Consider the following 13791-nt stretch of genomic DNA (forward strand, 5'->3'; position numbering starts at 1 on the left):
GTCTGTGTGCTCCTAAATAATGACTCAAAGTAAGTCTGTGTGCTCCTAAATAATGACTCAAAGTAAGTCTTTGAGAACGTGTTTCTCAAGCCAGGTGGCGCATCAGACCAGGGGCTCATCTGCTTGAGGAAGCTGTTCTACTATGATAATTGGTGATGAAAATAAATAATGTTCAACAAGATGTTACTTAGTAACGCGTTACCGGCATCGGACCTCTTTTTTCAGTAACGAGTAATCTAACGCGTTACTATCTCCAAACCAGTAATCAGATTAAAGTTACTCATCAAAGTAACTGTGCGTTACTTTTTCTGTAATTTTCCTTAGTGAAACATTTTACATAACTGCACAAATGACTGCGATTGCGATTTTATGTAAATAAATGTGCACGCATGTGTCTCTAAACGCTCCAACTGCTCCAACCGCTCCTCTCGTCTTTTTGGTAGCGCCCCTCTCTGACATGCAGCGTGTGTGTGTGCGCCTGTGTCTGTGTCTGTGTGTGTGTGCAGCAGCATTACGGCCGAACTGTGGCGCAAAACAAAGTTTTCCCCCCGATGAAATATAGCGTCTGCTAAGGGGATATTTAGGATTCGGGTACGGTGACGTTGAAGAGATAGAAGTGTTTAAAACTTGGAAACTTATAGTCACGTGGCGACCGGTGGCCACGCACACCCACCCTGCGTTCCAATACCCGATTGTGTCGTGGGCAAGTGATGGAGAGAGAGAGCGGCGGGTGTGTGAGAGAATAAAGGCTCCTCAAGTGTCAACAACGGCCCCCGGCTATTATTATCTCCCCTGAGCCGAACAGGAGGTGGAATAAGAGATTAACGGCGATATTTTTTTTATCGCCGATAAGAGTCTTGCGTTAACGCAGCACGTTAACGCCGATAACGGCCCACCACTAATATATACACACACACACTGAGCATGGGAACATTTTATTCTGTCCCACCTGGCAGTCTGCTTTGCTACTCAAATAGGAAGTGTCCAGAATTATCCTCTTGTCTCCTTTTTTGCCGGCTGCCAAAACAGAGTAGGCCTGCTGACAGGGAGATAACTAGAGTAGAGTAGACAGGTAAAGTGCAGGGTAATTCCCATAGGATGTATTTGCTGCTCTCCCCCGGACAGGACTCTGTCTTGCTTCTAAAGCAGACATGACAGTGTGTGTAGGGCTGTGATATGTAGTCATGCATGGGTAGACTGAGATTGAACTTGACCCGGGTCAGGTGGAAAAGCTTTCTTGGATTTATTTCTGGATTGCAGGCATGTTTGCCTTGTGTGCTGCTTGTACAAACGTTGCTTTTGCCCGGACACCCCAGATGAACTCTGCATGCTAAGGAAATGTTGAATTTTGCATAGAACGATAGAAATGGTCACACAGATTGATTCCCTATATGTTGCTTAACTTTTTAATATGTGTGTCTAAGTGTGATGTAGTTTTTTGAATATGAGGAAGCTCAACAGACAACGATATTGACCGAGCCAGGCCAGGAAGAGTTGGTGTGTTACTTTCTACAAGCACAAAGCCAAACGAGTCCCTTGAGTGTTTGGCTTCCTGCTAGGCCAGAGTGAACAAAGGACCATAGAGAACTTAGCAATCGGCGTGGGACTGATATGTCTTTCTCTCTCTCCATCCCAACTCTCCAAAGCCCCATCCGAAAACACACTCTCTGAGCTGCAGTGCCAGCGAGCTTGGCGTCCGCAGCCAAATCCTTCTTATCAAGCCGGCCAGTGCAGATGCAGCTGTCGGAGGGACAAACAATGTATAGCAGTTATAGGAAGAGGGGCACCTACCCCAGAATGCACTCCAGCATCCAGCTCCGGAGTTGAGGCAGATGGAGATGGCATCAATCAATCGCATCTTTGAGATTTGGGGCATAGTGTTGAAATAATGAATTAGCAATATGGCTGTCTATAGAACATTATCCAATCAGATGTCAGGATGTAGGGTTACTGTGGGGCCAAGTGATGGAGAAGACATCCAAAAGGGGATAACATAAACGTCCAAAATGCTCAAGTCCAAAACATGAATTAATTCTTTAATATCCAGAGGTCATAACACAACTTTGTGTTCGCTTTCCTAATTTCTGAACTTTTCCCTCATGTTGTCTGCGAACTTCTGGTAAAACTTTTATGATTTTTTTTTTGTTGGGCAAACCAATGTTGCTGGCCGGTTAAAAAATTCCCTCCTTATTGGAAACCATATTTGGCCTATTGTCAGACCAGTCCAACATATGACATTCACCAGCATAGGCATAGCCTCAGTCAGCACTTTGTAATGACTCTTCTTGCTGATCTGTCTTGTGGCATTTTACTAAGTGAATGATCAGAGCAACTACAATAAACTGCAGAGTATTGAATAGCCTCTCAGTTCACCATGTCTCCAGGCATTTTGATTCTGGCCCCTGAACCACAGCAACCACACTGCTTTGCTTCCATGTAGGATCGGGCCATTTCTGAGAGTTTGAAAACCCCAATATGTGAATGCTTAGGTGAAAACAGACAGATTGGCAATGCTACCGGCCCCAGATACAAAAAAGGGAACTGTTTATTTCACAGTTTAAGTAGACGGCAGTAGTCATCTGTTATTATCACGTAGTGTCTGAAAACTCCAAAGAGATCATATTTACAGAAAATCTATTTTCATTCAGGCGGTGGGGGAAGTTTTACCTATAAAATTAAGTGTAACTTCATCTTGTCATTTGTCAATGTAGCACTTTGGCTGATCCAAATAATAGTCTTTGCTGAATAAATTTCTCAAGAACCTTTGCTGCTTTCCATTTTGCACTAGGCCCAATTGTTGCTCGAATATAAGCCTCATCCCCTGGGGCAGAAAAAAAAGCTTTCTGAATCAATTCAACCCCACTGTAATTCATTTCACCCAGGCTCTGGCTGCTACTAGCGGGATTCCTGGAAGGCTGTCCAGACAGAGAGAACATGATTTAATCCAGCCTCTGTGGCTGGTGCGATAAGCCCACGGACACACCCAGATTTTCACAAGGGGAAATATTCTGCCAGGACCAACAATTATCTAAGTCATAATGACTCGAGATGTTATCAAAGAGAAACTGGGCCTTAATTGCTCACTGATGTTTGGCCTTATGCGTCCACGTTTATGAAAATAACGTGTCCTTGTTTCAGGAGAAAGGAGCTTGTCGTTGAAGCACTGCACATGTTTCTGTGACGAGGTGTTTTCCTGTTATTGCTAGTTTATGGAATGGGACACATTTGACTACTGGCAATGTTAAATTGGATTTCCATGGAGCATTCAGTAAAGATTTCATCATTTTGTATTTTTGGTGTATTCTGAGTATCACTAAACATGAGGAGATGACATTAATAATGTATCCAAGAATAAAATCAAACCAGTTGTTTGTTGTCTGTTTGCCCAGACACATTTTTTGCTGTTCTGGTGCTGGTCGATAGCCAGGCTAAAGGCCTAAAGTAGTTTTCTGTACCATTGCTCTTCAATAGATTTTGCGAGGCTGTATATACCATCCAATCAGCCCCGAAAATTCACTGTGCGATATTGCAGTTTTATATATTTTCAATTTTCCAGAGTTCTCACTTTGGACATGTACAGATCTGAACAATCTAAATGCATGTTGTTGACAACTCCACATTCACAGCTGCAACTGTTTACAACAAACAGGACTTTCACATTTAAAACTTACAAAAACTCAGACATAGGACCAGACGCTGCTCCGGGTCAATCCACTCTCTGCTTCTTCAAGCTTAGTGCCAGCTGTTGCAGCAGTGCTTCAAATGGGTTAGAGTTACAGACACACATCCCAAAGAATGTTGTGAAAAATATGTGGTTTCACCTGAACCAAACAATAGAACTTACCAAGTTCTCCTCTCCTAATAATCTCTCAATATTGGGTGTTAATTAAAGGAGCACCAGGTTACCATTGTTTCATGTTGATTCATTCATGTTTAAAGATGTAAATGGACTGTTTTACCAAGAGTTCTGTGCTCGACTATATCTTGGCTGTGACCAGCTCCAGTTGTGGAGTTTCCAGGAAGTAACAGCCCCTGGCCAAGAAATAGCCCAGTGCATAAGCTCCACTTAAATCATGTAATGTCCACACTTAAGTTTTTGTGCAGATTTAAAAAATGCAACGAAACATGTTCATTGTGAGCTTTAGAGATACTTGTAGGTAGACATACAGTAGTTAACTTTGGGAAATGCTAGGCTAGCTCTTTCCCCCTGCTTCTAGTCGTTATGCTCAACTGTGCTTATCACCTGCTGGCTGTAGCTTCATATTTACTGCACAGACAGGGTAGAAGTGTCTTCCCATCTAACTTTCGAAGAGCTTGAAGAGAAAGAGAATTAGTGTATCTCCTGCAATAAGAAACTATTCTAATACCAATAAAAAGTTGACGAGCGAGGGTCGTGATTATCCTGCAAAACAAGCAGTGAGAATAGCTAGTGGAGGTCAGAACAGTTACTACCAGAGATTAACATTTGCCTAAAGCTGTTATTTAGGGTAAGACTTTAATATGACAGAGGCTGGTATGGAGTTATTTTAAAATTTCCAATAAACTCCAATGAAGATAAAGCCCCTATCTCACTGGGCTGCGACAGTGTGCGACAAGTTGGAGACACAAAATTGCGACCAAATATGCAAATTAGCGACACATTTCACTTGCAGTCTCACTGAGTTGGTTCCTCACGACACGTTTGCGAATGTCCTGCCCAACACTTGCCAGGAGGTCACATTTATGTCTCGCGAACGTCTGGCGATTTTTTGTCTCAAATCAGTCGCAATTTAGTTTCATAAGTCGCCAACCCCTCGCAAAGTTGTCTCACATTGCTCACACTTTCTGACTCGCGGAAACTAAATTGAGAAGGGTTTGCGACGCGTTGGAGACACCTGCGACCACTCTGAGACTGTTTTGAGACAGATTTGTCGCACACTTTTTTTGAACATGTTCAAAATTCATGCGACAGGACTGCACGGCTCTGCGACTCATGCGAGGAAATTGAGACCTCCGCGAACGTTTGGAGACAGTTTAGAGACTCGTTTGCGAATGAAGTCTCCAACGTGTCGCAAACAGTTGCAGCCCAGTGAGATAGGGGCTTAACTTCCCCACCATGCCATTGCCTGATCTTGTTGCTACGAGGAACACACAACAACGGTAAAATGAAAATGCTCTCCAAGTTGGACATTATATTTATTGGTGCATGCTTAGGTTCAAACCTCAGGATTTTATTGAAAGAAACACACAGGGACCTCAGTGGAGAAGGATGAATGGATGAGGGCGTTCTGCATAAAGCTTGAGGAATGAGATGTGTGACCACACTGGGGTTTAACCACTGATGGTGCAGATGGTTTGGTGCACTGACTGGGAGAATAAATTAATTATTTCTCAGGCCAAAGACAATTATTTCACCTCCTAAAATACACCATGGCAGACCAAATTCTGAATTAAACCTTCCCCTTTTCTTGTGGGCCCTGAGACCTACATTAACCATGGGAAAGAACCCCCATCCTCTCAAAGTCAAAACAAATAACCCAATATCAGACATAAAGGCTGAGTTTTTGCTAAACCAACTTCTGTAGCAAACAAATCCTACTTGGAACAGGACCCCAGGTCAACCCATGATAGTATCTTTACGGCTAATCTGGAATGTTTGGACATCACAGAGATTCATGACACTGTCGGGCTTTGAATAGCAAAACATGAACAAGAGTCAAGTGTGTATGTCTATTCTAATGTTCTTGAATAACACCTCCTTGGACTAGTTTCAAAAGTCCACACTCCCCTTCCCTGTGCGTAAGCTTTTTTCTGTGAAACGTAGAGCACCATCTGTTGCGGAGCTCTTTCCTCAAAACATATCTCCCTCTTGAAATTCTCAACTTTAAAATCAAGGACAGAAAGATAAATTATCTCTGTCCATTTTCGAGGTATTTCCCAGTTTAATACCGCTTCTGAAAGATCTAGTGTCTTCGGAAGGTAATTGGGCTACATGGCTGCAAACCATCTATTAAATGTTGCTTTGCCTCTTGGTGGGGAAGACTTAACATTTCTGGAAGAGGGCCAATATGCTTTGTTGCATCCAAAAACTGTTTGTACCCCTCACAGTCCTCCCTCTTTGACTGAAAAAGTGTGCATCCCAAATACTCTCATAAATCTTCTCCTCCTTTGTTGCCAACAGTGTTTGCAGTGGTTGAGCAGTACAAAGTTTTCATTGTTTCAGCTGCTGTTTGCACATTTTCTTATGTCTGCTGTTGCCTCCAGTTAGACAGATGATCTGGATATCTGAGCACAAGCTTTGAAATGAACAATAGTCTTTAACGCTTTCTCTGAATGAGATGAATGTGTGTAAACTTTGATTTACACTTGCGCTTTGATGACCGTCATTTACTTTCCCATTAACCAAGTAGCCTTCAAATTGCCCTAATTATGTGCAGCTCTTATGTAATAAGGATTTGGCTGACGCTCCGTGTTGGAAAGAGGTAAATGGAACCATTAAACATTTTGTTTACCTAAAAAGAATAATGACTTGATTTTCCTCAGCAGGATAGAACAACGCTTGTGTTGATTTGTCGTAAACCTACAGATGGTTCAAAAGGTTTGCCGCTCGTCACTCCGGAGGTCATGTCCAGTCCAACACAGAGAGAACTGTGACGTGGCGAAGTGACAAGGCTGGGAGTTATCGAGTTGAGCGGTGTGACCCAGACTGGGATGCTAATGCCAGACACTTCTGCCTGCTGTCAGACTGTCTTGTTTAGACAGTCTGTTCAAAGCCAAATGGCTGAGTCCAACAACCAGACAAGCTCTTCATATCAGTCTATATTCTGCATTAGCTGCTATACGCCAATGATCCAAGCCATTAGATGTGGGTTAGGACTTTGGTATTCTCAAACAAATCAAAATTAAAAATGAGCTCCGCCAAGGTAGGCTTGTGCCGAGTTTCAAGTGCTGAGAGGGCCGGTGTGAAAACATTTAGGCTAATATAACAATCCTCCTTCCAACCGACTTTTCACCCTACGCCCAGAAAAAATCAGGTTCTCTGTCTGAAATACATTAATTATAACAGGAAAATATGCTTTTTTGTGTAGAAAGAAAATATAACAAAGCACCTCAGGGACTGAACTGTTAGTGTATGAATCAGCTGTGGGGAAGCACTGCACGTTACTGTACAATGCTTCACAGAAACACTGTTCTGGCCTCGTCATACAGAGGCTACATAGATGGTTGAATGTAAACATCTCGTAAAGATCTGTGTCAATGCATGGACTCTATTTATTGGGTGCGTGTGAGGATCATCAGTTGAATCAAAAATGTCCCTGTCTAAGATACTCCAGTGATCAACTTACAGATACAACAAAGTCAACTCCGGGATGATCAGAATTTGTGTTTTCCAAGCGACCACTACGGGAGGTTTCCTGCCACTTAAATAATGCCACTAACTGAATTGCTCCAAACTCTCCCCTTCCCTCCCCCCAATGCAGGCTCATCTAAACTTCAAAGTACACCTATCATTTTGCTAGGCAATGTAATTCATTGGGTTCATTAACAACATGGTTTGTGTACTGCATCAGCAGAACCTCTGACATCAGAGGCTGTTTGGCCTTTTTGACTGTCGTTGCTGTTTGGTGCTGCTTGTGTTTTCACAGTGTTTTCACTGTGTGCTGCATCTGCTCCAAAATATCCTCCTCTCCAACTCATCTGGGTCAAGGGGCGCGGCTGTAACTGCCATTCATGCTGTCTGTCATGCCTTCGGGAGAGCTAATATTCACATGTGTAATGCTGCGATTAGATCAAAGCTACTTAGCAACCGGATGCCAAATAGTACTTTTGCAACACATTTGAAGCTTTACAGTTGATTCATGCAAAGTGTAGATTCACACTTCACTTCATCACTCTGATTTGTAATTTTCCTCAAATTAGATGAGGTTTGCTTCTAATTGTTTTTCTTAAATGTAAAATGAATGATGATGAGTAAAAGTGATCCGCACCAATGGACAGCAACAATTACTTTATATTTGGAGGCCTCCTTTGCTGTACGATATTAACTGATATTGAGATGTATCAGTGTAATAATGTATTGTTTCTCTTTGAATGTAATTAGGCTACCATGTTCAGCAAATGTTCTTAACATGATATAATACGTGTCATAAATAGTCACTACACCCAGTTAAGCCTTTCGCTGTACGTAGCCTAAGTGAATCATCCTAATGTAGGCTATAATCAAATTGTCGAAATAATGAAAACATGATGGCGTTATGTATTGTATTACAGGAATGTTTCAATATTTGAAAAAGCATACTAAGTGTATGCTTTTTTTCACTTAATTTCCAAGAATTAGATATTATAATGCATGATACCAATGAAATGTATTTGTGTAAAGAATGCAGCCAGGTGGCGAAAAAAAAGGGTCCTATGTCCCCCGCTTTGTAGCCTATGTGACCGGGGAACGTAGGACCCTTTTTAAAAACAAGGGTCCTATGTTCCCCGCTTTGTATGTGACCGGGAACATAGGACCCTTTTTTGGAAAAACGGGGAACATACAAAGCGGGGAACATAGGACCTGGGGAACATAGGACCCGGGGAACATAGGGATGATCCCGCGATTAGCCTAGCTTAGCATAGCATAAAGGTTTGAGGCAGTGGGAATAGGCTAGCCTGGCTTATTCCAAAGTTCAAAAACATTCCTATACCTTCACGTCTAAAGCTCTTTAATTATTATGTAGATAATGTTTTTGCCTGTAGAGGAGTTGTGTGCTGAACCTATTGCTTGGAAAACAACAGTCTGGCCCAGTTACTTCTCAGAATCGTAGTGAGATTGTTTCTAGAGAAGCCGTGCTAGCCTGAAATGCAGTACAGATGTGTTGGGTGTATTAAACTATCGTTCATCAAGAAATGGTCAATGTTACAGCTGGCTAGTCTCCCTGAAACCACAAATTGTTGTCTTTACATTTTCTGTTTGTTCTGTTACAGATTATAGATGAGACATGTTAATTAGTGAGATTTAGAGGGTTTTGGAAGGTGTGTTTTCTAACCTTGGAAAGAACCAGGCTAGCTGTTTCCAGTTTCCTGTTGCTTTATGCTAAGCTAGATAAACTGCCTTCTGGCACCAGTGCCATGCCTGACAAAGACACAGGGATTGGTACTGATTGTGAATAACCGTCTTTCTTTTTTATGGCTCAGACTGCGCAACAAACCACAACATCTAGCTATACTATCAATGTATGAAGTTGGAAGACTTTGTTAGCGAACAGTTGCCTGTTTACACTTCCATCAGACACAAATATACTTCAGCTGAGGAATGTCAGTGTGATTTTCAGTCTTGTTTGCTTCTGCTCGACTTACAACTTTTAAATATGTAAACTTTCAATTAGCAGTGAACAGCATCAGGAATAAGTAAATTAAATTAAAATCTCTTTGCACCATATGCTCATTCAGCATAGCACCATCGGTGACTTAATTAAAGCTGGATGGCCATTGCTTGGTACCAAAATCTTTTTCCATCTGCCTGTTCAAACCCCGTTCTATGTAATCTTGGCAGAGGTCTTCAAAATTGCTTTCAAGTAACCCAGAACGAGGTGGAGGAACAGTTCCTCCTTGGATCGCTGGGGCCTTGAAGTTCCTAATGATGACATCAAACGTTCAGAGTGATTCGTGCTTGCCCCGGTCGCCCCCCCACCTCTCTGATCTGCCGGCAGAGAGGGCAGCAGTGAGCTCATGCTGGGAGGAAGTCACAATGCCATTGACAGCGAGAGAGACAGAACGAGCAACATCTGGCTAAGCCCAGGAAGTGAGGCAGGATGCTTGTGGCCAAGTGTCTCATGAGCGATGGAAAAAATCAATCCTAATTTGGAGTGGACAGTGTATAGCAGTCACCTGCAGCCACCCCCTGTAGATCCATACAACCTTGACACTTACACCTCTGGTTTCCCTGTGTCACACATCCTATCCCCGGGACCCGCCCTGGAGATTCTCAATCTGGGTCAGCAGCTGTCAGCTATAGTTGCTGCCTGTTGTGTTTTGAATAGATGACGTGAGACACCACTATCAAATGTGTGTCTCCATTTTCCCCTTCTCATTTAGTGTCCTGTTCTGCTTGGCAGCCGGAATGCGGTTTGTACTCTGTGAATACAGAGACATGCATGGGCTTGAGCTACACCGAGCACAGCTGGGACAGGGTGTGTGTGTGTGTGTGTGCAAATACACGCATGCATTTTTGTGTAGCATGCACATGTGTGTTTATTTGGCTGATTAGCGTTATGTGTCTGTTGGTCGACAGAGCTGATTCAATGTGTAAATATGTGGAGTGTGGCTTAAACCCACATTAAATGAATGTTAATGAATGGTTTATATTCTAATTTGGGGTTTGATTACAGCCTCAATTACCTTACAGGGCCAACAGGTGCGCTTTGTAGAACTGTTCTTCTGATCTACCCGGCATGGTTCATCTTTGCCTTGCTCTGCTGACTGTCTTGTCAGGGCAGATCAGTGGGATCCAGATGTGTTTTGCAGGGCTGAATCACAGCACTCCCCCAAGCTTTCTTAGACCCCTAGAGCCAAGGTCCTGTCTGTCTGAGAGGCACGCGCCTCCCCCAGGTTGCTCACATGAGCTCAACTTCCAGGTCGTGCAACACGGGCTCAGTAATTGACCCAAATCAAATGCTCACCATTAAAAACGTGCTCCTCGCAGCCCTTTTCGAGCTTTGTTCTTCGACCCCAGTTTTAATACTTCCTCCAGCCTGGTTCAACACTCAGGATGTTGCTCCCTGGTTGGCCACAGTCAGACAGAACAAGGAGTTCATAATCTAGTCAAGCAGACACAATGGGTGATGGAAGGGGCCTGTAGTCCTGATGGAAAGATCTAATGTGTTTAATCACACACTTTTCTTCGCTGCACACAGTCCAGCCTGACACACACTAACAGAGACTGGGACCTGTGTGTCTTACTCCCAATCGGTTGCCCGATTATTATAATTTTTTTAATCAGCGATACAAAATCTTCTCTTGCGTAATGTCTTTAATGTCAAAATGAATGTTTCTTTAATTAGCGAAGGGGTCACGGCTCACTGAATTAAAGCAGTTGTCAGTTGAGAAACCATTTGTGCTTAAACAATTATATGGTATTATTAATTGAGTTAAAACAAAATTATTTCCAAATCATTGTGTCGCACCTATAAAATCAATTCAGCAAGACTATGACCTCAGGCAGCAATGTGTGTCTCTCTCGGGAATATTATTTTTCTGTAGCACACACTGACTGCACTTAAGTGGATTTCACGGTGATGCACATATATGTTGCTGATGGGTGTAGCTTTGTGACTGTATATGTGTGTGGGACATTAGCTTTTGTCTGAGGTCATGTGTTTATGGTCTTGTGATGATGTGATTGACAGGACCCAAGTGAGACGGGGACCCCCCGACTCCTCCTCCCCCCAGCAGACCGGGACCTCCCGCACTGTGAAACGCTATCCATCTTCCTCTGGGCCTATTACCTCCAACGCTCTACCCAGTGGCAACGGCCAAGTTAACGGCCAAGGCAACGAGCACAGGAACTGGCAGGGACACCGAAATGGGCATAGCAACACTCACAGGCCTACTAGTGACAGACAGCTCCTTGGACAGTTCAACAATGCAGTATTACCGGCAGGTAAGACTACATATAACACTAATCTATTGCAAGCTGTGAAATGAATATCATAGAACATGGATCGGTTCTCACTTTACATGTGTATTTAGTGTTTACACTCACTCCGGCCACGTCCAGACAAACACAACCCATTCTAGGATGCATTACATACACAATACAGTGTTGTCATTGTTAAATTGAACATTAGCCACAAGAAAAAGAAATTAGCAGCTTCCCATTCCACACTTCCCTTTTCCCCGCTGTCCACCCGTGTGTCTGCGTCACACCAGACAGACAGACGTTCTATATCAATGACGCATACAATGTGTGAGCATGGGTTTGTGTGTGTGTGTGTGTATGTGTGTGTGTTTGCACTGCTGGACTACAATCTGCCGGAGAGGAGTATGAGCACTGTGTGTGTTCTTGTGTGTTTGCACAGTTACATGCTTTGATATATTTGGGAATCTGCACTGTCACCTCTCTGACATGACAGGCACTGAAGCTTGGCGCCTCTGCCCACACCAAACAGATATGTGATGTAGTCTTTCCTAATTTTTAATCTCCCTTCACCATTTCATCCTCCCCTGTTCTGCTATCCAGCCTACACAGCTGTCTGCCGTTCAAGCTTCTCGTTTTCTCTATTCCTGTACCAGAGCAACGGCTGTTGAACAGCGTCCCACCATTACACAACGTTTGCTTGCACTCACGCTCTCTTTGTCTCCCTCACACATAGACACATCCAAAACACCTTCAGCCGAAGATAAAGGGCCTGGAGGCTGGCCCTATACCTAATAGTATTCTGCCCTCTCTTTCGCTGGCTTGTGGCACACCGCTCACTCAGCTGCAGTGGCGTGCCACTGGCCAGCCGTCAGCACCACCCTCACACACTTATAAACCTTCCCTTTGCCCAGATGGGGAGTGTGTCACAGTCGAGGCTGAGGGAGAAAGGATGCAGCTCATCGTTTCCACCCGCTCCCTGCTGCTGCTCCTTCTTACCCAGGTGTGTGTGTGTTTTCCAGGGGCCAACCTCACGTCCAACCTGGACCGCATCAAGATCGTCTTCACGCCCATGAAGTGCCGTAGGGTGTGCAGTGGCGGGCGCTGCTACAACAGCTGTGAGAAGGGAGACATCACCACAGTTTACAGCGAGAACTCGCAACAGCAGCAGCAGCAACAGCAGCAGCAGCCTAAGAACCAGGGCTTCCGACTATGTGAGTGTCAAACTCTGGGCCCTTTGATTATCAGTAAACCCTTGTTTTTTTTGTCATGCTTTCTGCTTCATCTTTTCACTTTCTCTTCTCCTCACTCAGCGGCTCTCCTGCTTAATTTCTGATTCTCACGTTCTCCTCTGTGACTCCTTCCTACTTCTCGTTCTTTTTTTTTATGGAGTGAGCCAGACAAAATGGGTTCCCAGTGGCATGCTGTCCATTCTGAATGCCAAGCCTGGAGAGGAGGCAGAGTGGTGGAGATTAAAGTTGAGAGCCTTGCTAAAAACTCTTGCTGTCAAAGAGAAAAAGAAAGACAGGGAGAAATGGGAGAGAGACGGGGGTTGGAACAGATTAAAAGCAGGCTCTGTAAGAGAAGGCTAATCTTCCATTGAACACACACACACACACACACGTGGAGCTGGTGGTCCCACGCTCCCAACACTTAGCCCCATCGCTTTGCGGTTTACACCTCGCGGTTGGGCCCCGCCGTTAACCATTTAACGTGCTCCCTGGGAGAGCAGGCGCCAATGAGAGAGGAGCATGAGAGGTAGAAAGAGAGAAAGAGTAGCAGCGTGAACGGGATTTTATAGGGATTACATTAAACCTTCCATTTATCCAGGGGGCTTTGCTCCAAATTCACACAGGGGTGTCCATGGGAAGGGCAGAAGGGGTGCGATCAATGCCGAGAGGAGGGTCATAACCACTACATGTTTCATAGTTTTCTCATCAGTTGTAAGGGTGTAATTACTACTTGCGGATCAGATACCACACACACGCGCAACCAAGTGCACTGGGCTCTTCAGGGAGAGGACCGAGCCGACTTATGAATATATAAACAGGTTGATGTCGCAGATTTATGTGCCCATTAATGGGGCTTTGGAACATGGCGTAGATATTCTAAACACTTCAGCCTCCTGGCAGGGGCCTTCCACAAGATTACATTCCTGGCACCTCCACTTCTTCCTGAGCAGCAAGTTTGTT

At 44.0% G+C, this 13791-nt stretch overlaps 1 protein-coding gene across 4 annotated transcripts in view; it reads left to right on the forward strand.

Moving 5' to 3' along the window:
* LOC307262246 (latent-transforming growth factor beta-binding protein 2-like) overlaps positions 1-13791 on the forward strand; it is an 86590-nt gene that overhangs the window by 22342 nt on the left and 50457 nt on the right. For 3 of the 4 annotated variants that reach the window (XM_080043065.1, XM_080043067.1, XM_080043066.1), the window contains exons 4-5: positions 11370-11623; positions 12622-12813. The exons of the other annotated variant lie outside the window; for it this stretch is intronic. In XM_080043065.1, the coding sequence (XP_079899191.1) occupies positions 11370-11623; positions 12622-12813 (446 nt within the window). The remainder of the gene's footprint in view (positions 1-11369; positions 11624-12621; positions 12814-13791) is intronic. 4 annotated transcript variants of the gene reach the window in all.

This window comes from Ammodytes marinus (genome assembly GCF_949987685.1).
Source record: "Ammodytes marinus genome assembly, chromosome: 15".
In the NCBI taxonomy this organism is placed as follows: Eukaryota; Metazoa; Chordata; class Actinopteri; order Uranoscopiformes; family Ammodytidae; genus Ammodytes; species Ammodytes marinus.